Source organism: Rutidosis leptorrhynchoides, chromosome 4 (assembly GCF_046630445.1).
Source record: "Rutidosis leptorrhynchoides isolate AG116_Rl617_1_P2 chromosome 4, CSIRO_AGI_Rlap_v1, whole genome shotgun sequence".
NCBI lineage: Eukaryota > Viridiplantae > Streptophyta > Magnoliopsida > Asterales > Asteraceae > Rutidosis > Rutidosis leptorrhynchoides.
In genome coordinates, this window is record NC_092336.1 from 490646542 (window position 1) to 490674268 (window position 27727).

General features: G+C 33.7%; 2 protein-coding genes across 3 annotated transcripts; one reads left to right on the top strand and one right to left on the bottom strand.

Annotated features, from left to right (window-relative positions):
- Positions 1–4550: 4550 nt before the first annotated feature.
- LOC139844660 (probable polygalacturonase At1g80170) lies at positions 4551–8159 on the bottom strand. Its single transcript, XM_071834889.1, has 9 exons — positions 7917–8159; positions 7276–7404; positions 6906–7076; positions 6618–6638; positions 6334–6541; positions 5588–5669; positions 5400–5508; positions 5162–5278; positions 4551–5058 (listed from the first exon to the last, which is right to left on the bottom strand). The coding sequence occupies exons 1-9, from the start codon at positions 8157–8159 to the stop codon at positions 4753–4755; spliced, it is 1386 nt and encodes a 461-aa protein (XP_071690990.1). The 3' UTR covers positions 4551–4752.
- A 15875-nt stretch (positions 8160–24034) lies between these two features.
- Positions 24035–27267, top strand: LOC139844661 (uncharacterized). Of its 2 annotated transcripts, XM_071834891.1 has the most exons (10): positions 24035–24142; positions 24258–24341; positions 24511–24591; positions 24859–24998; positions 25120–25234; positions 25323–25395; positions 25576–25638; positions 25714–25894; positions 26293–26373; positions 26654–27267. In XM_071834891.1, the coding sequence occupies exons 1-8, from the start codon at positions 24081–24083 to the stop codon at positions 25786–25788; spliced, it is 693 nt and encodes a 230-aa protein (XP_071690992.1). In that variant the 5' UTR covers positions 24035–24080; the 3' UTR covers positions 25789–25894; positions 26293–26373; positions 26654–27267. The 2 variants fall into 2 exon arrangements, with proteins under 2 accessions (XP_071690992.1, XP_071690991.1); XM_071834890.1 differs by having other exon boundaries at positions 25714–26373; positions 26654–27255.
- The last annotated feature ends 460 nt before the right edge of the window (positions 27268–27727 follow it).

Consider the following 27727-nt stretch of genomic DNA (forward strand, 5'->3'; position numbering starts at 1 on the left):
ATTTGCACATTTCTTTTCGGATAAAAATTCATTTGTATCCCATTGTTTCACATCTTTAAAAGTGATAACGATTGATCCAAAAACTTTTCTTTTATTGAGCGATTCTAATTCAGCTCGTATTGCTCCTTTCCGCTGAGTTCAATCACGTCTATTTTGATATTCAATGACAGATTTTGGTTCCAGATCATCATCTTTATTCATGATGTCATTGTAACATTATATGAAAATATCTCATCAAGATTTTTCATTTCATTTCAGTTTCATAATATTGCATAATTTATTGCAATTTATGTATTTACATTTATCAATATCCTCTGCAGAAGGAGTATTGATTTGTGGTTCTTGTTGAACACTTTCTTTTACCTCATTATCAGCTGATTTTCTTTTTCGAGGATTTTTATCTTTGGAACCAATTGGTCTCCCACGTTTCTGCCGTAGCAAAGACTCATGAGTGACATTATTGTCAGCTTTTGTAATTTCAATTCTAGCTGAAGCATTTACTGCTGGTATATATGATTTAGTCACTTATTTTTTGTATCTTTAAATGCATAAAGTAATTAATTTGCAAGTTCTTGCATATGCATTATATTTGAACTTTCTTTTCGCATTCTTTTGTGCGATGATCAATATTCCTTAATTGATGTTCACACCATGAAACATCATTTTATTTATATTTCATTTCTCCCCCTAATATAGGGAACAATGTTTCATTAAAGTGACAATCGACAAAACTTGCTGTAAAAACATCACCCGTCATGGATTCAATATATTTTATGATTGAAGATGTTTCATATCTAACATATATTTCAATCCTTCTTTGAGGAACCATTTGTTGTGGTTGTTCAATTAAAAATACACTGCACAACCAAATGTTCTAAGATGGAAAATATTTGATCTCCACCAAAATTAAGTTAGTAATGGAGAATATCTATAACTTGCACTTGATTTAATGCGAATTAATGTCACATCATGTAAATTTACATGTTCCCATATAAATATTGAGAGTTTTGTACTCATTTCTAATTGTCTAGTTATTAGCTGTAAGCGTTTATCTATTGATTCAGCTAAACTAATTTTGTGTATGCACATGAGCAACTGGATGTTCAACAACAATCCTTGTAGACATATAATAATCATTAAAAGCTTGAGATGTTAACTCACCAGCATTATCAAGTCTCATCCTTTTAATGGTGTAATCAGAATAATGTGTTCTTAATTTAATAATTTGTGCAAGAAACTTTGTAAATGCCATATTATGGCTTGATAACACACAAACATGAGACCATGCGTTAGATGCGTCTATTAGAAAAATGGTCCACATGATGGATGAATTGGTCCATATATATACCCTTGAATTCTTTCAAGAAACATTGGTGATTATTTCTCAATGTGCTTTTCATTAATCGCCATATGTGATTTTCATTAATCACCATATGTGTTTTTCGTTAATCACTATATGTGCTTTTCATTAATCACTATATGTGCTTTTCGTTAATCACCATATGTGATTTTCATTAATCACCATATGTGCTTTTCATCATATATCATTTTCACCATATGCGCTTTTAATCATATGTGCTGCGCTTTTCGTCATATGCACTTTTCATTATATGCGCTTTTAATTATATGCGATGCGCTTTTCATCATATGCGCTTTTTATCATATGCGCTTTTAATCATATGCGCTGCGCTTTTCATCATATGCGCTTTTTATCATATGCGCTTTTAATCCTATGCGATTTTCGGTGCTACATAGATATTTCTCATTTTCGATTATCATTGACTGATAATCATATATATCAGAGAAACTTAACAAATTTCTCTTTGATTTGGGAGAAAACAAGACATTGTTTACCAAAAAATTCGTACCATTTGGTAATATGAAATTTTTCCTTTTTCGTTTCTTATATCAAGTTTGCAAGAGCTGATATAGTATTTATAATTCCTTCATTTGATTTAAATCAATGAAATATTTTTTAGATTTGATCATAGTGTGTATGTTACTACTATCTGCAATACATAGGTCTTTACCATTTAATTGATGTTGTATTTCTGCATGATTCATACTAAAACTTCAAATAAGATAAGCAAATAATGAGTTATATTTCAGCAAGATAATCAAATTATATTACCTGCAAACAAGTTATAATCTGAAGTACATAAAAGATAACACTTAATAAAACATATGCGTTATGGTCTAAAACCATTTATTTATGAGTGATACATAAAAAAAAATTAGGCATCTTAGAAAATTCAAACCATTCAAGTCTCAAGGTAGCTCAGGGTTAATTTAATCAAGATTTGTCAACAGATTCACTCTCGTTTTCTTTTCTTTTGGGACTTATTTGTAGAGCTAAACAAGATGTTCATGTATTCAAGAAATACTAGACTGATGATCCACGTTACCAGATCATTAATAAGAATCTCCGGAATTCTTATAAGAGCGTCTACTAATATCTTTAATTTTATTCTTTCATGGATCACCGTTATTATTATTATTATTTTTTTGATAATTAATATCGTATCTATCTTTGAGTATTTTCCATAATACACTTGGATTTTCGATCATATAATATGTAGATTCTAAGAACTCGTCAATATGTTTGCTAAGAAAAATACTTACTATTGTTTTCTCTTGTTCGGAATAATTGCTATTTTCATTCAGGGTTTCTAAAATACCGTTTGATTCGAGATGTTTTTCTACATTCATAACCCATGTTAAGTAGTTGTTCCCACTTGTTCTAAATGAGCAAATTTAAGCCTTTTCAAATTCGACATTTTCTATTATCAAAAAGATGAATAACATAAATCAAAATCATAATCAACTTCTATTCATAGACAAATAATAAAATGAAATTAGAATCATTTTAAATTCATAAGTAGCAAACAACAGAATAATGGTATGATTACAAATAATAAAACCACAAGGGCAGGATAGAATATAGGTTCACCCGGTGGTATATTAGCAACAATGATGATAGTTAATATGACCAATACAATAGGAAAAATCATCCTTGTGTGAATCATTTTTACAAAAAAATTTTGAGAGTAGTAATCTGAAAAATGAAGATTGATTTGTGAAAATGTGAAAACGGAGATTTTTATTTTATATTTGAAAAAAATAGTTGTTGTAACGTCGTCAGTTGACGTTAACAACCGTTATGTATATATGACCGTTGTAACGTCGTTAGTTGACGTTAACGAATAAAGTCACTATATCAAAACGCGTATAAGTAATATAAAGGACAAGATTTTTTTTCTTATTTTAACTTTTAAGATTTACTTTTAATAAAAATACAAACTACTTTTTCTTATTTTAACTTTTAAGATTTACTTTTAATAAAAATACAAACTACTTTTTCTTATTTTAACTTTTAAGATTTACTTTTAATAAAAATACAAACTACTTTTCTTATTTTAACTTTTAAGATTTACTTTTAATAAAAATACAAACTACTTTTCTTATTTTAACTTTTAAGATTTACTTTTAATAAAAATACAAACTACTTTTTCTTATTTTAACTTTTAAGATTTACTTTTAATAAAAATATAAACTATTTTTTCTTATTTTAACTTTTAAGATTTACTTTTAAGAATAAACATTAGTATGCATGAAATAAATAATGATTAATTGCATAAGTAATCATAAATGTTAGATAACATATAAAGACCCCCATCGTATTCGTATTGATCAGAATTAATCTCGACCCATGGTACCGTGTTGTCAAATGACGTGTTGCGTACATAAAGTACCGTGTTGTCAAATGACGTGTTGCGTACAATCATGAGGTCTTATTAACATAAATATAAATGCTAGTGAAGTTAATAAGAGTTAGATTACAGAAAATATAATTCAGGCGGTATAACCGACCATATATAACTTAAATAACATAAATATAAATGTTAGTGAAATTAATGAAAGTTAGATTACAGAAATATAATTCAGGCGGTATAACCGACCATATATAACTTAAATAACATAAATATAAATGTTAGTGAAGTTAATAAAAGTTAGATTACAGAAATATAATTCAGGCGGTATAACCGACCATATATAACTTAAATAACATAAATATAAATGTTAGTGAAGTTAATAAAAGTTAGATAATTTCTTACCTTGATTAGTGACGTGTGCTTGCTTAGATAAACCTTGATTATACGGAGCACTTCGTGCTGATAACGTGTTATATTTCAGTAGGCTTATAACTACCTTTAGTGGCCTGGTTCAATATATTCAAATTGAAAGAACCAATAAAAGAGAGATGTGTTGTAGAAGATATAGGAGAGAAAAAGGTTGAAGAGCGGTGTGATGTATTTAATGTATATGTATGTTTTTGTAACTTACATTATGCACATATATATAGTACAAATTTTACTATCCATATTTGACTAATTACCATTCATATTTAACTACTAAATTTACAACAGAGATGAATTTATTAATTCGTTTTCTTATAAATTTGTTCAGTATCAGTATACATATACATTACACATATAAGACTCCAAAATATGAAAAGTGATATAATACAACATGACAGTATGATCCATGAAACTACTACAATAGTTGTTACAACTTACAAGTATATATGTTACAAGACTTTCATAAAATAAAAATAAAAAACATAAGGTATCTATATATGTCCGAGTCTATCACATATTACATGATAGACTCGGACAGTCGTTCAAATTCAAATTCAAATTCAAATACTATATAAAGTAGCCTCTAGAGTATCTAAGACTCGAGGAAATCGTTCTAAAGCTCAGTATGGATCAAGTGGTCCATGTCATTGACCTCATTTTCTGGTATTTTTTGAATATAGGACTTGTCAGAAGAAGTCAAACAATCAGCAGAAGGTTGAACAAGGCCATAATTGATGCCTGTAACTGAATGACAATAAGTCTGAGCTGTTTTTCCATCAAACCTTTGCAAGTTGATGTTATTCAAGATTATGTTATTGCATGGAACTGTGTCACTGCATGCAAATTTCATTGCCTCTGCACTCTTTGAAGATCCGCTCACATTTTGATACATTATTTGACTTATCTCCACAGCCGACGTCTGTTAATCGGAAAAAAAAAAAAAAAAAGAATAATCGTTTTTAATCCAATATTATTTTCATAATTTTAGATCAGGGAAAAAAAAAGATGAAAATAATATATACCTGGTTTTGACATGACTTGGGTGAATCACAATAGAACTGATCAATTATAATGGGGTTGGCTACATTTTCCATTTTTACATTCTGATAGCGTACGGCGTTAACATAACCAGATCCTCCCTGAGTCATAAACGAGATACAAGTTAACAGTAGCGGACCCATAATCAGTAATTATTCAGTGTCTAATTAAGATTAACAACCCCTAAAACTGTAAATTCTGGTTTAAGAAACAAATAAGTACCTGCCATGTTTTGATTCTGAGGCCATTAGTAGTGCCTTTAAGAAAAGCGGTATCCAGGACTACTTTCGAAACTATGCCAGTGGAGTTATCTTTACCCAGGCTTCCTATGCTGTAAACATTAAAGATTTTAAGAATAAATTTTTGTTATATTATTTAATTAATGTTGCAGTCTTACGAATAGAACGCACCTGATACCATGTCCGGGCCCACAATATATATTTTTCATCTTGATATTTGAACTAGCATTCACAATTGAGACACAATCATCACCTAATTTAAACACAGGGAAACAAATAGAGATTTAGTACTTCAATTTATAAATGGTATACATGTTATTGAATGCATAACATGGGTCACTGAAGGTTGTATGTTTGTAGTTATGTTCTATGAGGTGATCTATGGTTATTAAATTAATAGAATTCAGTATCAGTCTTGACGATTAAATTAGTTAATAGTTTTTAACTACTAGTAAACTGTGTAGGTGACAAAATGGGCGGTTTGGATAGCACTACGAATAGGTGTGGGATAAAACTGGCAGCTTTCGCCACTGTTTGGGTTCGATTGACCTGAAAAACTTTTGTCCAAAATTATGTATTATTCTATAGGATTACTTTGTCAAATACTCTGTATAATGTCACATCACATAAATGATTTAGAGGTTAATACATTAAGACTTCGACTCGTTTGACCTATTTGACTCGTTTAAAGCAACTTTTAATCCAATCGTTTTCCCCTTAGAGATTAAACATAACACATACGATCCATCTATAAAATTTGGGTTGAAGATATATCTATAGTATAAAATTTTTGTTCCCAGAAATTAAAGGTGGCAATTTAATGGGACAAAAATGGTTTGTATCTTTTTGTGTATGAGGCGATTTGTTAGCTTCTACGTATTCTTGAATTTTAAATACAAATAGAAAAACATAAAAACCTGTTCCAATTTTGCTGTTTTGTATAACGACATTGGTTGATCCGGTAAGATGGATTCCATCAGTGTTTGGACTATCTTCAGGAGAAGAAACTACAACACTAAAAATGCGCACAGATTCACACCGTGATATTACAAAATTCATTTGTTGGCTGTTCTGAAACGTAAGACCGTTCACCTTTATTGATGAACTTTGATCAATCGTAAATGCCTGCAAATATACACTCCAATGTAAAAATAATTGGTAGTTCATTCAAATTTTAAGAAACTAAGGTTTAAGTTCTTACCGATGGCGCTCCCACACAAGGCTGTAAAATGAGAAACAAAACAAGAAAAAAATATTGTCAATAGATAAGATAATTATTGTGATAATTTAGTTTATCTAATCATACTGATCACTTTATTAATTTTTAAATTTCAAGTAACTGAATGAAAAAAAAGTGTTCCAACTCAATCTGAAACCATTTTGACCCATATCACAAAATTACCCATTTTGACATGTTACTGACTCGCCCATTTTGCCACCTTTACTTGATTATTTCTGTTGGATTAATTAAGTGAAAAAAGATCTTTACATTTGCCTTGTTCTTTTTGCAGGAAGCAGCCCACCAGTTCTTTCCTGATCCGTCGATCGTTCCACGACCTTGGAAAGTGGCTCCAGTCAGATTAGAAAAATAAAGCCAATTCCGAGGATTTTTCGGGTCCCACTCTTTGGGTTCAGCTGGTGCTATAATTGTTCCATCAATCTGTATACCATTTTTTCTACATTATGTTAATCATACACATGAAATCTTATGCTGCAAATTCCTAAATCTTTCTAGTTTATGATTTTGATCTCATAAACTGAGTTAATTTTGTAAATTATAAATAGATGTTATTTGACTGCATAATTCATATTCATATGTTTCTATTATTCAAAATGTGGTAATGCAATTTAGATATTACCTGAATAATCAACTTTCCAACACAAGGTCCTCTAAATCTTGTTGCATTAACTAGATAAGTACGACCAGGAGGAACCAAAAGCACCGATTTTGCTGCAGAACAAGCTTGTGTCCACGCATTTTCAAACGCCTGATAATTAACATAATAATAATAGTAAGGATAATGAAGGTAAAAGGTAAAAGGTTTTCCCTGTTCAGGTTACTCGGAAGGGCGAGTAATCCGACCTCATACTCTAATGTAGGCAGCCCAACACGATTACTCTCTGGCTGTTTCCAGCCCATCCCTGCCTAGACGGGATATTAACCTGAGACCTCTTGCAAGGAACTCAGGGCCCCAACCCACTGGGCTATCTAGTGATGGTTAATGAAGCTACTATAATAATAATTCGACAGATGTGCCAACTTAGACCCATTACCTATTAATGAGTCGATTCCCGCTATGTTGTAACTCTAATGAATCAGATAAAAATTGACCTTGTACCATTATTGAAATGATATAAATTTTGTAACCATATTTAACACGCTAGTAGTTATTTAATATCAATGATCAATGATTAACAAAAAAAATGTGTTGCGGGTCAACTACCCAACCCGACCATTTTGCCACCTCTAAAGCTCTAACTATAGTATTTGCAAATTCACCTTTGTATCATCTGAAACTCCATCGCCAGCTGCACCGAAACTATCAACGTTCACGAGAATCTTGCTACCATGTTGACTTGTTGACCAAGGTGGCAAGTCCAAAAACTCCATCTCATCATCTTCCAAGTCCACATTGTCAAACTTACCAAAAACATCAAATGTGTCAGATAAGCTATTTCCAACACTTCCATTAACCAAAAACAACATAACAAGAAAACTTAAAATAAACACAAATTTTGCCATGGTTTAAGGTTTTGTCAGGTACTTAGGTTCATAAAATTTGTTTTAATTCAAAAGAAGACAAGAGATATTAATTTATAAGAATAGATTAGTGGTGAAAATAGTGAACCTGGCTTGCCTTAAAAGTACATGAATGTACAAGATTTCCTATATGACCAACCAATACAAGTCTTTTTAGGAAACCTTTGCTTTACTCTTTAAATAGGTGGTGTTGTATAGTGCAGATAGCATTATAAGTCCAAATGTGACTTTTGTGTTATGTTACAGTGGGCCCACTACCAGCCGACTTTTACTTACCTTAACACGATCCTTGGAAGTTTCATTTTATGTTAAGTTTCTATTCTTATACGAGTACTAAGATATGATGGTCCTCATAATATTTTGATACAACTTAACCAATGAGTCACTAAAACTTATTGCACAAACCATTCAAAAAAACATGCAAGACCACATTTATGTGAATATATATGTATATCAAGTTATCAACCTATTTACACGTAGACACGAGCGCCTAATATTAAGTTTTTTTTTCGTGAAAATGAATGTAAAGGAGGTGTATATCTTTCCAAATGTATCTTGAAAGAAGAAAAAGATGGGAGAACAAATTTGGTCGGTTAGGACTTAGGAGGTTATAAAAGAGGATGGAACTTGAAATGACAATTTTACTTTCACATATAGTTAACAGATTTTTTTAAATTTGCGAACATTTTTTGTAAGTTCGCAGCGACAATCACATTGGATCCCCACTAGCGAGTAAAACATCTAGGTGGCCAACCCCCGAGCGACGAGACCCGTAACAGGGTGAATTACGCACATTAGCGCACCCTCTAGTCAATAACCCAATTAACATTAGTGAAGTAGTTTATAACCCTCGATATTTTGCGGGATTCAAACACGAGTTAATATATTTTTGATTGATATTGAAAAAACTACAGAGATAGTTTGCACAATCTTGCATGTTTAGTCACTAAGCTTTTGTTTTCAAGGACAGTCCCTGAGGTTTGCAAATCTTGCGCGTTTAGTCACTCGATCTTACAGACGTTAATTTTTTCATTAAGTGTCAGTCACGTGCCAGACATGTGAGAGTATTTTGGTCTTTCACTACTTTACGTCAAGTCAAGAATCATAATCGAACTGGAGGAGCTTGCCAGGATGGCTTGGTGTTCGTAAAGCGTTGAGACCATAACATTTTACACGAAAGCACTGCTTCCTTTGTAGTATTGTTACCATGCCCAATCACCTCTATCTCCATCCTTACTAAAATTAACAATATCCTAAATTGTTTACCCAAATCCAAATTTGAATCTAAATTCAAACTAAAATCAAAACCTTGCTTAGATAATTCAATGACAAAATTCTTTAGAAATCCAAATTAAATATTTAAATTCCATCTTTTTGTTCCACTCAATTTTAATAAATTCACTCATAATCATGCATAGTATATAAGTATAGTACAATTACCTAATGCATAATATGAGTGAATTTATCAAATTCATAAGTGAAAATATCTTTGCCCATCTTTAATACTATAATACATGCCACTTTTTTATAAACACGGATACTGAAATGTCCCGTTCTTATTGATTAAAAACGTTCCATATTAATTGATTTCGTTGCGAGGTTTTGACCTCTATATGAGACGTTTTTCAAAGACTGCATTCATTTTTAAACAAACCATAACCATTATTTCATCAATAAAGGTTTAAAAAGCTTTACGTAGATTACCAAATAATGATAATCTAAAATATCCTGTTTACACACGACCATTACATAAAGGTTTACAATACAAATATGTTACAACAAAATAAGTTTCTTGAATGCAGTTTTTACACAATATCATACAAGCATGGACTCCAAATCTTGTCCTTAATTAAGTATGCGACAGCGGAAGCTCTTAATAATCACCTGAGAATAAACATGCTTAAAACGTCAACAAAAAATGTTGGTGAGTTATAGGTTTAACCTATATATATCAAATCGTAACAATAGACCACAAGATTTCATATTTCAATACACATCCCATACATAGAGATAAAAATCATTCATATGGTGAACACCTGGTAACCGACAATAACAAGATGCATATATAAGAATATCCCCATCATTCCGGGACACCCTTCGGATATGATATAAATTTCGAAGTACTAAAGCATCCGGTACTTTGGATGGGGTTTGTTAGGCCCAATAGATCTATCTTTAGGATTCGCGTCAATTAGGGTGTCTGTTCCCTAATTCTTAGATTACCAGACTTAATAACAAGGGGCATATTCGATTTCGATAATTCAACCATAGAATGTAGTTTCACGTACTTGTGTCTATTTTGTAAATCATTTATAAAACATGCATGTATTCTCATCCCAAAAATATTAGATTTTAAAAGTGGGACTATAACTCACTTTCACAGATTTTTACTTCGTCGGGAAGTAAGACTTGGCCACTGGTTGATTCACGAACCTATAACAATATATACATATATATCAAAGTATGTTCAAAATATATTTACAACACTTTTAATATATTTTGATGTTTTAAGTTTATTAAGTCAGCTGTCCTCGTTAGTAACCTACAACTAGTTGTCCACAGTTAGATGTACAGAAATAAATCGATAAATATTATCTTGAATCAATCCACGACCCAGTGTATACGTATCTCAGTATTGATCACAACTCAAACTATATATATTTTGGAATCAACCTCAACCCTGTATAGCTAACTCCAACATTCACATATAGAGTGTCTATGGTTGTTCCGAAATATATATAGATGTGTCGACATGATAGGTCGAAACATTGTATACGTGTCTATGGTATCTCAAGATTACATAATATATAATACAAGTTGATTAAGTTATGGTTGGAATAGATTTGTTACCAATTTTCACGTAGCTAAAATGAGAAAAATTATCCAATCTTGTTTTACCCATAACTTCTTCATTTTAAATCCGTTTTGAGTGAATCAAATTGCTATGGTTTCATATTGAACTCTATTTTATGAATCTAAACAAAAAAAGTATAGGTTTCTAGTCGGAAAAATAAGTTACAAGTCGTTTTTGTAAAGGTAGTCATTTCAGTCGAAAGAACGACGTCTAGATGACCATTTTAGAAAACATACTTCCACTTTGAGTTTAACCATAATTTTTGGATATAGTTTCATGTTCATAATAAAAATAATTTTCTCAGAATAACAACTTTTAAATCAAAGTTTATCATAGTTTTTAATTAACTAACCCAAAACAGCCCGTGGTGTTACTACGACGGCGTAAATCCGGTTTTACGGTGTTTTTCGTGTTTCCAGGTTTTAAATCATTAAGTTAGCATATCATATAGATATAGAACATGTGTTTAGTTGATTTTAAAAGTCAAGTTAGAAGGATTAACTTTTGTTTGCGAACAAGTTTAGAATTAACTAAACTATGTTCTAGTGATTACAAGTTTAAACCTTCGAATAAGATAGCTTTATATGTATGAATCGAATGATGTTATGAACATCATTACTACCTTAAGTTCCTTGGATGAACCTACTGGAAAAGAGAAAAATGGATCTAGCTTCAATGGATCCTTGGATGGCTCAAAGTTCTTGAAGCAAAATCATGACACGAAAACAAGTTCAAGTAAGATCATCACTTGAAATAAGATTGTTATAGTTATAGAAATTGAACCAAAGTTTGAATATGATTATTACCTTGTATTAGAATGATAACCTACTGTAAGAAACAAAGATTTCTTGAGGTTGGATGATCACCTTACAAGATTGGAAGTGAGCTAGCAAACTTGAAAGTATTCTTGATTTTATGAAACTAGAACTTTTGGAATTTATGAAGAACACTTAGAACTTGAAGATAGAACTTGAGAGAGTTCAATTAGATGAAGAAAATTGAAGAATGAAAGTGTTTGTAGGTGTTTTTGGTCGTTGGTGTATGGATTAGATATAAAGGATATGTTATTTTGTTTTCATGTAAATAAGTCATGAATGATTACTCATATTTTTGTAATTTTATGAGATATTTCATGCTAGTTGCCAAATGATGGTTCCCACATATGTTAGGTGACTCACATGGGCTGCTAAGAGCTGATCATTGGAGTGTATATACCAATAGTACATACATCTAAAAGCTGTGTATTGTACGAGTACGAATACGGGTGCATACGAGTAGAATTGTTGATGAAACTGAACGAGAATGTAATTGTAAGCATTTTTGTTAAGTAGAAGTATTTTGATAAGTGTATTGAAGTCTTTCAAAAGTGTATAAATACATATTAAAACACTACATGTATATACATTTTAACTGAGTCGTTAAGTCATCGTTAGTCGTTACATGTAAGTGTTGTTTTGAAACCTTTAGGTTAACGATCTTGTTAAATGTTATTAACCCAATATTTATAATAACAAAATAGATTTTAAATTATTATATTATCATGATATTATGATGTACGAATATCTCTTAATATGATATATATACATTAAATGTCGTTACAACGATAAACGTTACATATATGTCTCGTTTCAAAATCATTAAGTTAGTAGTCTTGTTTTTACATATGTAGTTCATTGTTAATATAATTAATGATATGTTTACTTATCATAATATCATGTTAACTATATATATAACCATATATATGTCATCATATAGTTTTTTTACAAGTTTTAACGTTCGTGAATCACCGGTCAACTTGGGTGGTCAATTGTCTATATGAAACCTATTTCAATTAATCAAGTCTTAACAAGTTTGATTGCTTAACATGTTGGAAACATTTAATCATGTAAACATCAATCTCAATTAATATATATAAACATGGAAAAGTTCGGGTCACTACAGTACCTACCCGTTAAATAAATTTCGTCCCGAAATTTTAAGCTGTTGAAGGTGTTGACGAATCTTCTGGAAATAGATGCGGGTATTTCTTCTTCATCTGATCTTCACGCTCCCAGGTGAACTCGGGTCCTCTACGAGCATTCCATCGAACCTTAACAATTGGTATCTTGTTTTGCTTAAGTCTTTTAACCTCACGATCCATTATTTCGACGGGTTCTTCGATGAATTGAAGTTTTTCGTTGATTTGGATTTCATCTAACGGAATAGTGAGATCTTCTTTAGCAAAACATTTCTTCAAATTCGAGACGTGGAAAGTGTTATGTACAGCCGCGAGTTGTTGAGGTAACTCAAGTCGGTAAGCTACTGGTCCGACACGATCAATAATCTTGAATGGTCCAATATACCTTGGATTTAATTTCCCTCGTTTACCAAATCGAACAACGCCTTTCCAAGGTGCAACTTTAAGCATGACCATCTCTCCAATTTCAAATTCTATATCTTTTCTTTTAATGTCAGCGTAGCTCTTTTGTCGACTTTGGGCGGTTTTCAACCGTTGTTGAATTTGGATGATCTTCTCGGTAGTTTCTTGTATAATCTCCGGACCCGTAATCTGTCTATCCCCCACCTCACTCCAACAAATCGGAGACCTGCACTTTCTACCATAAAGTGCTTCAAACGGCGCCATCTCAATGCTTGAATGGTAGCTGTTGTTGTAGGAAAATTCTGCTAACGGTAGATGTCGATCCCAACTGTTTCCGAAATCAATAACACATGCTCGTAGCATGTCTTCAAGCGTTTGTATCGTTCTTTCGCTCTGCCCATCAGTTTGTGGATGATAGGCAGTACTCATGTCTAGACGAGTTCCTAATGCTTGCTGTAATGTCTGCCAGAATCTTGAAATAAATCTGCCATCCCTATCAGAGATAATAGAGATTGGTATTCCATGTCTGGAGATGACTTCCTTCAAATACAGTCGTGCTAACTTCTCCATCTTGTCATCTTCTCTTATTGGTAGGAAGTGTGCTGATTTGGTGAGACGATCAACTATTACCCAAATAGTATCAAAACCACTTGCAGTCCTTGGCAATTTAGTGATGAAATCCATGGTAATGTTTTCCCATTTCCATTCCGGGATTTCGGGTTGTTGAAGTAGACCTGATGGTTTCTGATGCTCAGCTTTGACCTTAGAACACGTCAAACATTCTCCTACGTATTTAGCAACATCGGCTTTCATACCCGGCCACCAAAAATGTTTCTTGAGATCCTTGTACATCTTCCCCGTTCCAGGATGTATTGAGTATCTGGTTTTATGAGCTTCTCTAAGTACCATTTCTCTCATACCTCCAAATTTTGGTACCCAAATCCTTTCAGCCCTATACCGGGTTCCGTCTTCCCGAATATTAAGATGCTTCTCCGATTCTTTGGGTATTTCATCCTTTAAATTTCCCTCTTTTAAAACTCCTTGTTGCGCCTCCTTTATTTGAGTAGTAATGTTATTATGAATCATTATATTCATAGATTTTACTCGAATGGGTTCTCTATCCTTCCTGCTCAAGGCATCGGCTACCACATTTGCCTTCCCCGGGTGGTAACGAATCTCAAAATCGTAATCATTCAATAATTCAATCCACCTACGCTGCCTCATATTCAGTTGTTTTTGATTAAATATGTGTTGAAGACTTTTGTGGTCGGTATATATAATACTTTTGACCCCATATAAGTAGTGCCTCCAAGTCTTTAATGCAAAAACAACCGCGCCTAATTCCAAATCATGCGTCGTATAATTTTGTTCGTGAATCTTCAATTGTCTAGACGCATAAGCAATCACCTTCGTTCGTTGCATTAATACACAACCGAGACCTTGCTTTGATGCATCACAATAAATCACATAATCATCATTCCCTTCAGGCAATGACAATATAGGTGCCGTAGTTAGCTTTTTCTTCAATAACTGAAACGCTTTCTCTTGTTCATCATTCCATTCAAATTTCTTCCCTTTATGCGTTAATGCAGTCAAGGGTTTTGCTATTCTGGAAAAGTCTTGGATGAACCTTCTGTAGTAACCAGCTAGTCCTAAAAATTGGCGTATGTGTTTCGGAGTTTTCGGGGTTTCCCACTTTTCAACAGTTTCTATCTTTGCCGGATCCACCTTAATACCTTCTTTGTTCACTATGTGACCGAGGAATTGAACTTCTTCCAACCAAAATGCACACTTTGAAAACTTAGCGTACAATTCTTCCTTCCTCAATACTTCTAACACCTTTCTCAAATGTTCACCGTGTTCTTGGTCATTCTTTGAGTAAATAAGTATGTCATCAATGAAAACAATGACAAACTTGTCAATGTATGGTCCACACACTCGGTTCATAAGGTCCATGAACACAGCTGGTGCATTAGTTAAACCAAACGGTATGACCATAAACTCGTAATGACCGTAACGTGTTCTGAAAGCAGTCTTTGGAATATCATCTTCTTTCACCCGCATTTGATGATACCCGGAACGTAAGTCAATCTTTGAATAAACAGACGAGCCTTGTAGTTGATCAAATAAGTCGTCGATTCTCGGTAGTGGGTAGCGGTTCTTGATGGTAAGTTTGTTCAACTCTCGGTAGTCGATACACAACCTGAATGTACCATCTTTCTTCTTGACAAACAAAACAGGAGCTCCCCACGGTGATGTGCTTGGTCGAATGAAACCACGCTCTAAAAGTTCTTGTAATTGGCTTTGCAGTTCTTTCATCTCACTGGGTGCGAGTCTGTAAGGAGCACGAGCTATTGGTGCAGCTCCTGGTACAAGATCTATTTGAAATTCAACGGATCGATGTGGGGGTAATCCCGGTAATTCTTTCGGAAATACATCGGGAAATTCTTTTGCGATGGGAACATCATTGATGCTCTTTTCTTCAGTTTGTACTTTCTCGATGTGTGCTAGAACAGCATAGCAACCTTTTCTTATTAGTTTTTGTGCCTTCAAATTACTAATAAGATGTAGCTTCGTGTTGCCCTTTTCTCCGTACACCATTAAGGGTTTTCCTTTTTCTCGTATAATGCGAATTGCATTTTTGTAACAAACGATCTCTGCTTTCACTTCTTTCAACCAGTCCATACCGATTATCACATCAAAACTCCCTAACTCTACTGGTATCAAATCAATCTTAAATGTTTCGCTAACCAGTTTAATTTCTCGATTCCGACATATATTATCTGCTGAAATTAATTTACCATTTGCTAATTCGAGTAAAAATTTACTATACAAAGGCGTCAATGGACAACTTAATTTAGCACAAAAATCTCTACTCATATAGCTTCTATCCGCACCCGAATCAAATAAAACGTAAGCAGATTTATTGTCAATAAGAAACGTACCCGTAACAAGCTCCGGGTCTTCCTGTGCCTCTGCCGCATTAATATTGAAAACTCTTCCGCGGCCTTGTCCATTCGTGAATGTGGCCCGGTTTTCCACATTTATAACAAACTACATTGGCATAGCTTGCTCCGACACTACTTGCTCCGCCATTACTCGTTCCGACACCATTTGTTCCTTTTGTTCTATTAACCCCTGGTCCGTAGACCTCACACTTCGCCGCGCTATGACCATTTCTTTTACACTTGTTGCAAAATTTGGTGCAGAACCCCGAGTGATTCTTTTCACACCTTTGGCATAGCTGTTTCTGATTGTTGTTGTTGTTGCGGTTATTATTGTTGTTGGGATGATTGTTGTAGTTGCTGTTGTTGTTGTTGTTGTTGTTGTTGTTGTTGTTGAGCCGTTTGTTGTAGTTGCGATTGATGTTGCGATTGTTGTTGTTGTTGTATTGGTGATTCTTATCACCATTTTCCTCCCACTTTCTTTTGACTTGCTTCACATTGGCCTCTTCAGCAGTCTGTTCTTTAATTCTTTCTTCAATCTGGTTCACTAGTTTGTGAGCCATTCTACATGCCTGTTGTATGGAGGCGGGCTCGTGTGAACTTATATCTTCTTGGATTCTTTCCGGTAATCCTTTCACAAACGCGTCGATCTTCTCTTCCTCATCTTCGAATGCTCCCGGACACAATAGGCACAATTCTGTGAATCGTCTTTCGTACGTGGTAATATCAAATCCTTGGGTTCGTAACCCTCTAAGTTCTGTCTTGAGCTTATTAACCTCGGTTCTGGGACGGTACTTCTCGTTCATCAAGTGCTTGAATGCTGACCACGGTAGTGCCTACGCATCGTCTTGTCCCACTTGCTCTAGATAGGTATTCCACCATGTTAACGCAGAACCTGTGAAGGTATGCGTAGCGTACTTCACTTTGTCTTCTTCAGTACACTTACTTATGGCAAACACCGATTCAACCTTCTCGGTCCACCGTTTCAATCCGATCGGTCCTTCGGTTCCATCAAATTCCAAAGGTTTGCAGGCAGTGAATTCTTTGTAGGTGCATCCTACACGATTTCCTGTACTGCTAGATCCAAGGTTATTGTTGGTATGTAGCGCAGCCTGTACTGCGGCTATGTTTGAAGCTAGAAAAGTACGGAATTCCTCTTCATTCATATTCACGGTGTGTCGAGTAGTCGGTGTCATTTCCTTCAAAATAGTTAAATGGAACAAGTTAATCATACAGAATATTAAGAGTAGTTAATAGTATTTCGTAGCATAATATGAACTCATTTATAAAAGCTTTTTCTTCATATTAGCGTTTTATAAGTTTAAATTCGGGTAGTACCTACCCGTTAAGTTCATACTTAGTAGCTAATATACAATTCAACTACTACAATTCTATATGAAAAACTGATTATAATAATATTTCGCGTTCAAACTTTTATACAATATTTTACAAACTTACAATATCGCTTATTTTACATAAAGCATGAAATATAGCACACAATAACTTTGATACAAGATAGTTGTGAAGATAATTCTAGCTAATACACAAGTCGTTCAGCAAAGGCAATAAAGACACGTAATTCATACGTCCAGAAACAAGTCATGCATTTTGGTTTTACTAGGACTACTTCCCATCCTTGGTCTTGTGCAACATAACCGTTATGGCCGTTGATAAGACAGCGTGTTGTAACGTCATCAAAGGGACGAGGGTTACGTAATGTCCAACAGTCCCGTAACAATCTAAAAACCTCATTTCTTACCCCAATTACCGACTCCGTCACTTGTGGAAATGTTTTGTTTAATAGTTGTAGCCCGATGTTCTTGTTCTCACTTTGGTGAGAAGCGAACATTACTAATCCGTAAGCATAACATGCTTCTTTATGTTGCATGTTAGCCGCTTTTTCTAAATCACGAAGTCCAATATTCGGATATATTGAGTCAAAATAATTTCTTAACCCGTTGCGTAAAATAGCATTTGGGTTCCCCGCAATATATGCGTCAAAGTAAACACATCGTAACTTATGGGTTTCCCAATGTGATATCCCCCATCTTTCAAACGAAAGTCTCTTATAAACCAAGACATTCTTGGAACGTTCTTCGAATGTCTTACAAACTGATCTCGCCTTAAATAGTTGTGCCGAGGAATTCTGGCCGACTCTAGACAAGATTTCATCAATCATGTCTCCGGGTAGGTCTCTTAAAATATTGGGTTGTCTATCCATTTTGTGTTTTTAAACTGTAAAATAGACAAGAGTTAGATTCATAAAAAAAAATACTTATTAATACAAGCAATTTTTACATATATCATAAAGCATAAGAACACTATATTACATATATTACACCACACGAATACAACTATCTTATTCCGACTCGTTCGTTTCTTCTTCTTCGATTTTTGTTCGTTTTGCCAAGTTTCTAGGGATATATGATGTTCCCCTAATACGAGCCGTCGTTATCCACATTGGTTTAGAAAAACCTGGTGGTTTAGAGGTTCCCGGGTGATTGTTACAACTTAAGGACTTCGGGGGTTGACGATACATATACAGTTCATTGGGGTTGGAATTAGATTTCTCTATTTTTATGCCCTTTCCCTTATTATTTTCTTTTGCCTTTTTAAATTCAGTTGGGGTAATTTCTATAACATCATCGGAATTCTCGTCGGAATCTGATTCATCGGAGAATTGGTAATCCTCCCAATATTTTGCTTCCTTGGCGGAAACACCATTGACCATAATTAACCTTGGTCGGTTGGTTGAGGATTTTCTTTTACTTAACCGTTTTATTATTTCCCCCACCGGTTCTATTTCTTCATCCGGTTCCGATTCTTCTTCCGGTTCCGATTCTTCTTCCGGTTCCGACTCTTCTTCCGGTTCCTCTTCGGGAACTTGTGAATCAGTCCACGAATCATTCTAATTTACATTTGACTCTTCATTATTATTAGGTGAGTCAATGGAACTTGTTCTAGAGGTAGACATCTATCACATAATATCAAACGCGTTAAGAGATTAATATATCACATAATATTCACATGTTAAAAATATATAGTTTCCAACAAAATTTGTTAAGCAATCATTTTTCAAGTAAACACGGTCGAAGTCCAGACTCACTAATGCATCCTAACAAACTAGATAAGACACACTAATGCAAATTTTCTGGTTCTCTAAGACCAACGCTCTGATACCAACTGAAATGTCCCGTTCTTATTGATTAAAAACGTTCCATATTAATTGATTTCGTTGCGAGGTTTTGACCTCTATATGAGACGTTTTTCAAAGACTGCATTCATTTTTAAACAAACCATAACCATTATTTCATCAATAAAGGTTTAAAAAGCTTTACGTAGATTACCAAATAATGATAATCTAAAATATCCTGTTTACACACGACCATTACATAAAGGTTTACAATACAAATATGTTAAAACAAAATAAGTTTCTTGAATGCAGTTTTTACACAATATCATACAAGCATGGACTCCAAATCTTGTCCTTAATTAAGTATGCGACAGCGGAAGCTCTTAATAATCACCTGAGAATAAACATGCTTAAAACGTCAACAAAAAATGTTGGTGAGTTATAGGTTTAACCTATATATATCAAATCGTAACAATAGACCACAAGATTTCATATTTCAATACACATCCCATACATAGAGATAAAAATCATTCATATGGTGAACACCTGGTAACCGACAATAACAAGATGCATATATAAGAATATCCCCATCATTCCGGGACACCCTTCGGATATGATATAAATTTCGAAGTACTAAAGCATCCGGTACTTTGGATGGGGTTTGTTAGGCCCAATAGATCTATCTTTAGGATTCGCGTCAATTAGGGTGTCTGTTCCCTAATTCTTAGATTACCAGACTTAATAACAAGGGGCATATTCGATTTCGATAATTCAACCATAGAATGTAGTTTCACGTACTTGTGTCTATTTTGTAAATCATTTATAAAACATGCATGTATTCTCATCCCAAAAATATTAGATTTTAAAAGTGGGACTATAACTCACTTTCACAGATTTTTACTTCGTCGGGAAGTAAGACTTGGCCACTGGTTGATTCACGAACCTATAACAATATATACATATATATCAAAGTATGTTCAAAATATATTTACAACACTTTTAATATATTTTGATGTTTTAAGTTTATTAAGTCAGCTGTCCTCGTTAGTAACCTACAACTAGTTGTCCACAGTTAGATGTACAGAAATAAATCGATAAATATTATCTTGAATCAATCCACGACCCAGTGTATACGTATCTCAGTATTGATCACAACTCAAACTATATATATTTTGGAATCAACCTCAACCCTGTATAGCTAACTCCAACATTCACATATAGAGTGTCTATGGTTGTTCCGAAATATATATAGATGTGTCGACATGATAGGTCGAAACATTGTATACGTGTCTATGGTATCTCAAGATTACATAATATATAATACAAGTTGATTAAGTTATGGTTGGAATAGATTTGTTACCAATTTTCACGTAGCTAAAATGAGAAAAATTATCCAATCTTGTTTTACCCATAACTTCTTCATTTTAAATCCGTTTTGAGTGAATCAAATTGCTATGGTTTCATATTGAACTCTATTTTATGAATCTAAACAAAAAAAGTATAGGTTTCTAGTCGGAAAAATAAGTTACAAGTCGTTTTTGTAAAGGTAGTCATTTCAGTCGAAAGAACGACGTCTAGATGACCATTTTAGAAAACATACTTCCACTTTGAGTTTAACCATAATTTTTGGATATAGTTTCATGTTCATAATAAAAATAATTTTCTCAGAATAACAACTTTTAAATCAAAGTTTATCATAGTTTTTAATTAACTAACCCAAAACAGCCCGTGGTGTTACTACGACGGCGTAAATCCGGTTTTACGGTGTTTTTCGTGTTTCCAGGTTTTAAATCATTAAGTTAGCATATCATATAGATATAGAACATGTGTTTAGTTGATTTTAAAAGTCAAGTTAGAAGGATTAACTTTTGTTTGCGAACAAGTTTAGAATTAACTAAACTATGTTCTAGTGATTACAAGTTTAAACCTTCGAATAAGATAGCTTTATATGTATGAATCGAATGATGTTATGAACATCATTACTACCTTAAGTTCCTTGGATGAACCTACTGGAAAAGAGAAAAATGGATCTAGCTTCAATGGATCCTTGGATGGCTCAAAGTTCTTGAAGCAAAATCATGACACGAAAACAAGTTCAAGTAAGATCATCACTTGAAATAAGATTGTTATAGTTATAGAAATTGAACCAAAGTTTGAATATGATTATTACCTTGTATTAGAATGATAACCTACTGTAAGAAACAAAGATTTCTTGAGGTTGGATGATCACCTTACAAGATTGGAAGTGAGCTAGCAAACTTGAAAGTATTCTTGATTTTATGAAACTAGAACTTTTGGAATTTATGAAGAACACTTAGAACTTGAAGATAGAACTTGAGAGAGTTCAATTAGATGAAGAAAATTGAAGAATGAAAGTGTTTGTAGGTGTTTTTGGTCGTTGGTGTATGGATTAGATATAAAGGATATGTTATTTTGTTTTCATGTAAATAAGTCATGAATGATTACTCATATTTTTGTAATTTTATGAGATATTTCATGCTAGTTGCCAAATGATGGTTCCCACATATGTTAGGTGACTCACATGGGCTGCTAAGAGCTGATCATTGGAGTGTATATACCAATAGTACATACATCTAAAAGCTGTGTATTGTACGAGTACGAATACGGGTGCATACGAGTAGAATTGTTGATGAAACTGAACGAGAATGTAATTGTAAGCATTTTTGTTAAGTAGAAGTATTTTGATAAGTGTATTGAAGTCTTTCAAAAGTGTATAAATACATATTAAAACACTACATGTATATACATTTTAACTGAGTCGTTAAGTCATCGTTAGTCGTTACATGTAAGTGTTGTTTTGAAACCTTTAGGTTAACGATCTTGTTAAATGTTGTTAACCCAATATTTATAATAACAAAATAGATTTTAAATTATTATATTATCATGATATTATGATGTACGAATATCTCTTAATATGATATATATACATTAAATGTCGTTACAACGATAAACGTTACATATATGTCTCGTTTCAAAATCATTAAGTTAGTAGTCTTGTTTTTACATATGTAGTTCATTGTTAATATAATTAATGATATGTTTACTTATCATAATATCATGTTAACTATATATATAACCATATATATGTCATCATATAGTTTTTTTACAAGTTTTAACGTTCGTGAATCACCGGTCAACTTGGGTGGTCAATTGTCTATATGAAACCTATTTCAATTAATCAAGTCTTAACAAGTTTGATTGCTTAACATGTTGGAAACATTTAATCATGTAAACATCAATCTCAATTAATATATATAAACATGGAAAAGTTCGGGTCACTACATATACGGCATCCACAAACCTTTAATAATTCAATTCTTCAAAATACACGCTCCGCCGTAGGCCGCCGTGAGATTCCATCACCATTGGAATGTCGATATTCGGTCAAAATCTTACCTGAATCACAACACGAAGTCGCGATTCAAGCAATGATGATTGTGGCGGAGTTACGACAGATCCATATCTAAATTTTCTGTCGACGGTAGAGCTTCATTCATTGATTAGTGGCGTTGGGTATAACAGATATGGTATACTTCGGCGGTGGTGGTTTCCATGGCAACTCCGACGAACTTGGCCAACTCCGACGTATGGTACTGGCTATATTTCGATTTGCGGTGGTTTTATGATCATATATACAAATAGCAGCTCAGTGGATCTGATTTTATTCGAAACGACCATTGCGTAGAAGATGATTTCGTTAATTTTACATTGGTAACATCATCGTTAACATGGAACAAAACCATATCTAACTAGTCCAATTGAAAGATGCCCTAAATTGAAGCATTGTACATGCTGGTATAAGTGCATGTATTTTTATGTTCAAATTTTGATGTAAAAGAATTGTTCCATTGTGTACTACTCCCTCCGTCCCTAATTAATTGTCCACTTTCATTTTCAGTCAATCAGAAATAGTTTAAGATCAAAATGAATTATGATTAGTTAGCAGAATAATCATATCAGAAATAGTTTAAGTGAGTTGGAATGAAATCTGATTGTCTAGCGGATTAATCATTATACTTTTCATAAATTGTATGCAATTTTCAAGTCGAGAATTATATAAGGACGGAGGAAGTAACAGTTATCGATTTTGTAGGGTTTGATTGTGACAAATTGTATGTATATGACGTTTGTTTGAAAACATGAGAAGCTAATGATTAATTGCGACAAATCAGTAATATTACTGATTACTGATTTGGGAGTTTGATTTTAATTTGTTGGAGAAATTATTTTTGATTTTAAATTTTAATTTGGTTAAAGTTTTGATTTAAATTCGTTTCATTTGCAGGTTTTGTTGAAGATGAAGAGAAATAAAATATGTCTAGCACATGATTAGATTTAACGGCAATTAGACGGAGTGACTAAACGTGCAAGATTTGCAAACCTTAGTGACTATCCATGCAAAAAGAAAAGAGTTTAGTGACTAAACATGATTGTGCAAACTACGAGGACTATCCGTTTAGTTTTATTTCGATTATCAAACATGAAACTGAGCATAAGTATAGGGACTAGAATTGTAATTTACTTAATTACTGTTTCAATCAGCTCAAAAGAACACCATCACACCGTCGTTCTCGTTCATAGTCGGAGAAAAATGCCGCGCAACAAAGACGAGCCACCTGCAGTACGCGTGTACACCGTTTGCGACGAATCAAAGTTCGTATTCCAGTTTATATACTTGATTTTTCTAGCATATAATTTTAATTAATTAATTGTATGCGTATATACGAGCCCTAAATAACTCAATTCGTTGATTCGTGATTTTAATTAGGTATTTGATCGTTAGGAATGTTCCAGCATTAGGTTGTGGTGATGAATTACGTAAATTGTTTGGAGGTTACGGTGAAATTGATGAGTAAGTTATTTCAGTTAATGATTTTTAGTAAATAATTAAATTGTGATCTGTTAGTTGATAAATATATACATAACGGTTGCATATTATGTATAGCATGATTACAAGGTTTTGTTTATATATTGGTAGTGTGAGCTGAATTTAGTTATGTAATTTTTTCGTTTTACTGTAGATTTGTACCACTGGATGATGAAGATTGTGAGCCGTATACTGATGTTTATTGGATCAAGTTTCACCAGGTCAACAATGCTAGGTGCTTTAACCAATTCATAATTATATTTATATGTGCGTGTTTACAGTGGCGATTCCAGAATGCAAATTTAATGGGGTCCTGAAACTAACACATTCGACAAATATCCAAATTGGGTTCTTGCTCTGTAATTGATGTACTTGTTAGCACAACCTTAGACTTTACACATATACAGTTCCATCCTTTTTTTTGGAAGAACAAAGTTACACATGGATAAAATCTAATATATACTTGGCAAGATTATATGTTATGAAAGGTTATTTCGTGTAGTTTTGCAAAAAGGAAGTTGGATGAATCAGTTTTCATTGGAAATCGACTTCAAGTCTCGTATGCACCGCAATATGAAAGCCTTAGTGACACCAAGGAGAAGTTGGAAGGTAGAAGAAAAGAAGTTCTCGCCAGACTTAACCGTAAGTTATCTTGCATCATCATATATCATATCATACATAGTTATATAATAAAGCATGTTTTTTTTAGCTTATATAGGAGTGGCCAACCACGTATATTATTATCATGTCTTTGTTATTTCAGCCGGAAGATCCAAGGGTCCTACTGCTCAGAGCGCAGTTTCTTCTAGCCACCATGCGCCACTTACAACTCCATCTCTAACTAATTTCATACCCCACACTATAATTACTCAACCGAGGTTATCATCTACCTTATATTGTTTGTTCAATATTGGAATACAAGACTTAGTTCTGCTAGCAATTTCTGGTTATAATATCTTGATGTAGGGACCCAAGAGAGCCGCAACCGCACCATGTTAATCACAGTCCAATTGTTCCCACGAGAGTTTCTTCTAATCAGGTTCAAACCTTTGTAGTTTATGTTTTTTTATCCTTTTATGTATGAGGGTGTTGAGGGGCAATAAGAAGAGCCAATCTTTAACGTATAGTTTCTTCAAATATGTTGTGGGATTCGTTTTTGTATGCTGTAGTTTACATATTAATGCTAACTCAAATATTATTTGGTCAATTATCATATCAGGATTATTTCCCAGTAGAATCGATGAATCAGACAGTTCGAAAAGTCAGGGAAAAACTTAACAAGGTGTGTAGCACTAGTTAACTTATTGGCCTTCAATTTTGCAAACGGACTTCTATAACGTTTTTTTTTATCTGTTAGATTGAGTCGGATGCAGAGACCTTGAAAGTGGGTTCTTCTAAGAGACCTCGGACTGACAACAGAAGAAGAATCTGATAGCCATTAGCCCGCTGATGAACTTTTTTGGGATGCCTATACACAGAGCTTTGTTGCTTATTTTTCTTATAATACGATTATGCAGCTTTTGGTGACCAACTACATGGTATGTCTACTGTGGACCCTACTATCAAGCTGCATGGTTGGTATTTAGTAGGTTGCGCAGCTGATTTTTCTACTATTTAAAACTTGACGCTTGACATGACTTCAGTGAAGTCACGTCAAGCTTCTTAACTTGTACATAACAAATTTTAGGATGATGACAGAAAGACAGTTATATTCAGTTGATTCAGGGATCTCATTTTTATCATTTGCAACATTATTTATTCAACTTAGTAAAATCAGAATGGCTGCAAGTGGAAGTTCAGCGATAAAGCTACATTGAAATAGTTAGATTACTATTTATGTATGGGTTTTTTTTGGGTTCTCGTTTGGGTGCAACTTTCCGTTTTTAGTAGTCCAATTTAATGCATCTACTTGAATCCCATGACGTGATTATATTAGGCTGCTCCCAAAGGCGTCTCAGAGTTGCATCCATGATCCATGCTGTTACTCACTCGGGGTATATAATTAATGTTGATACAGGTACATGAACCCTTCTTGTTCTTGATATATATGCATCTGGATATAGGTTATTTTAAGAATAACTTACTAGCAAGGGTCAACGCCTTCCAAAATCTGGTTAGAGGGAGTATATGATATATATAAGGAAAGTTAAAATCTGCTATGTGATAACTTATGAATGATCTTTTGGGTTATATATATCAAGTTCTTGATTTGTTCTGGTACTTAATTTACATATCCTTTAGGTGCTTTAATGAGTCCACTTGATTCTTGACTCAATACTAGATGATCTATTATGTAGGCGATGCTGGTGCATGAAGAGTTATGGTCTTGGATTATACATGTTGGATCAAGTCAAAATGGATACTGCTATGCGGGTAAATATGGGTCAGGTGGGTGTGGATTGGCTTTAAACATTTTTATAGTTATCTAATGTGTTGGTGGTAATGTAAGTGTGATATTTCGGATAACGTGATTTAGGAGACTGGTTGAAAATACACTTTGTAAGACTTTCAACTTGATAGCCCGTTTTCGTTAGATGCATTGTTTATAGTTACCCATTTGACCCATTTGAAATTTAGTCATTCAAATCGATCCACATTTATCACCCTCTTTAAGTTAGGAGAAACGATTCGACACTCGCCCTCCCCTGGCTTGCACTTTCTTTTGTTTGTAGACTGAATAAAAGAAACAAACTAAACTAACTTGAGTAAATAAAAATAGATAACTTGAATTTAAACCTTCATAGATTGAAGATATTAAGTCAACAACCACTTCATAACCAATCCTTTAATTCAGGACAATTAGACATAAAATAACACCGACCAATTACATAAACATCTACTTAGCCAAACTTTAGCCAAATGTATCTTACAACAAACAAGGTACTTTCTACTTTTAATAAAGTTGAGGTCCTGGACCGGACTTGAAATTCATCTCATGATCTTGGTTACCAGAAAACCTTACATGATCATCTCTAAATTCACCCTTACGGAACGAGTTAGGCCGACCCATATATGGCTGGGGGAACGAATCAGGCCGACCCATAGATTGTTCACGAAACGAGTCAGGCCTGCCCATAGACGATTCCTTATATGAATTAGCCCGACCTGTATGTGGGCCCATGTTTGGTTCACGATAAGAGTTAGGCTTACCCATATTTGGTTCACCATTAGCAGCCACCTTGGCACTCGAAAACCGCTTATCAAAACCAAATTCAATGTCTCCATCTTTGGTCTGGAATGCGTTACGGTTATGCTTTAAATCTTTCTCTTTGGGCTGGCGACCATGCTTAGATGGTTTTGACTTGTTATGACGCTTACTACACATCCGCCCAAGAAAGCAAGCAACCGCCGATACCACCACTATCACCGCC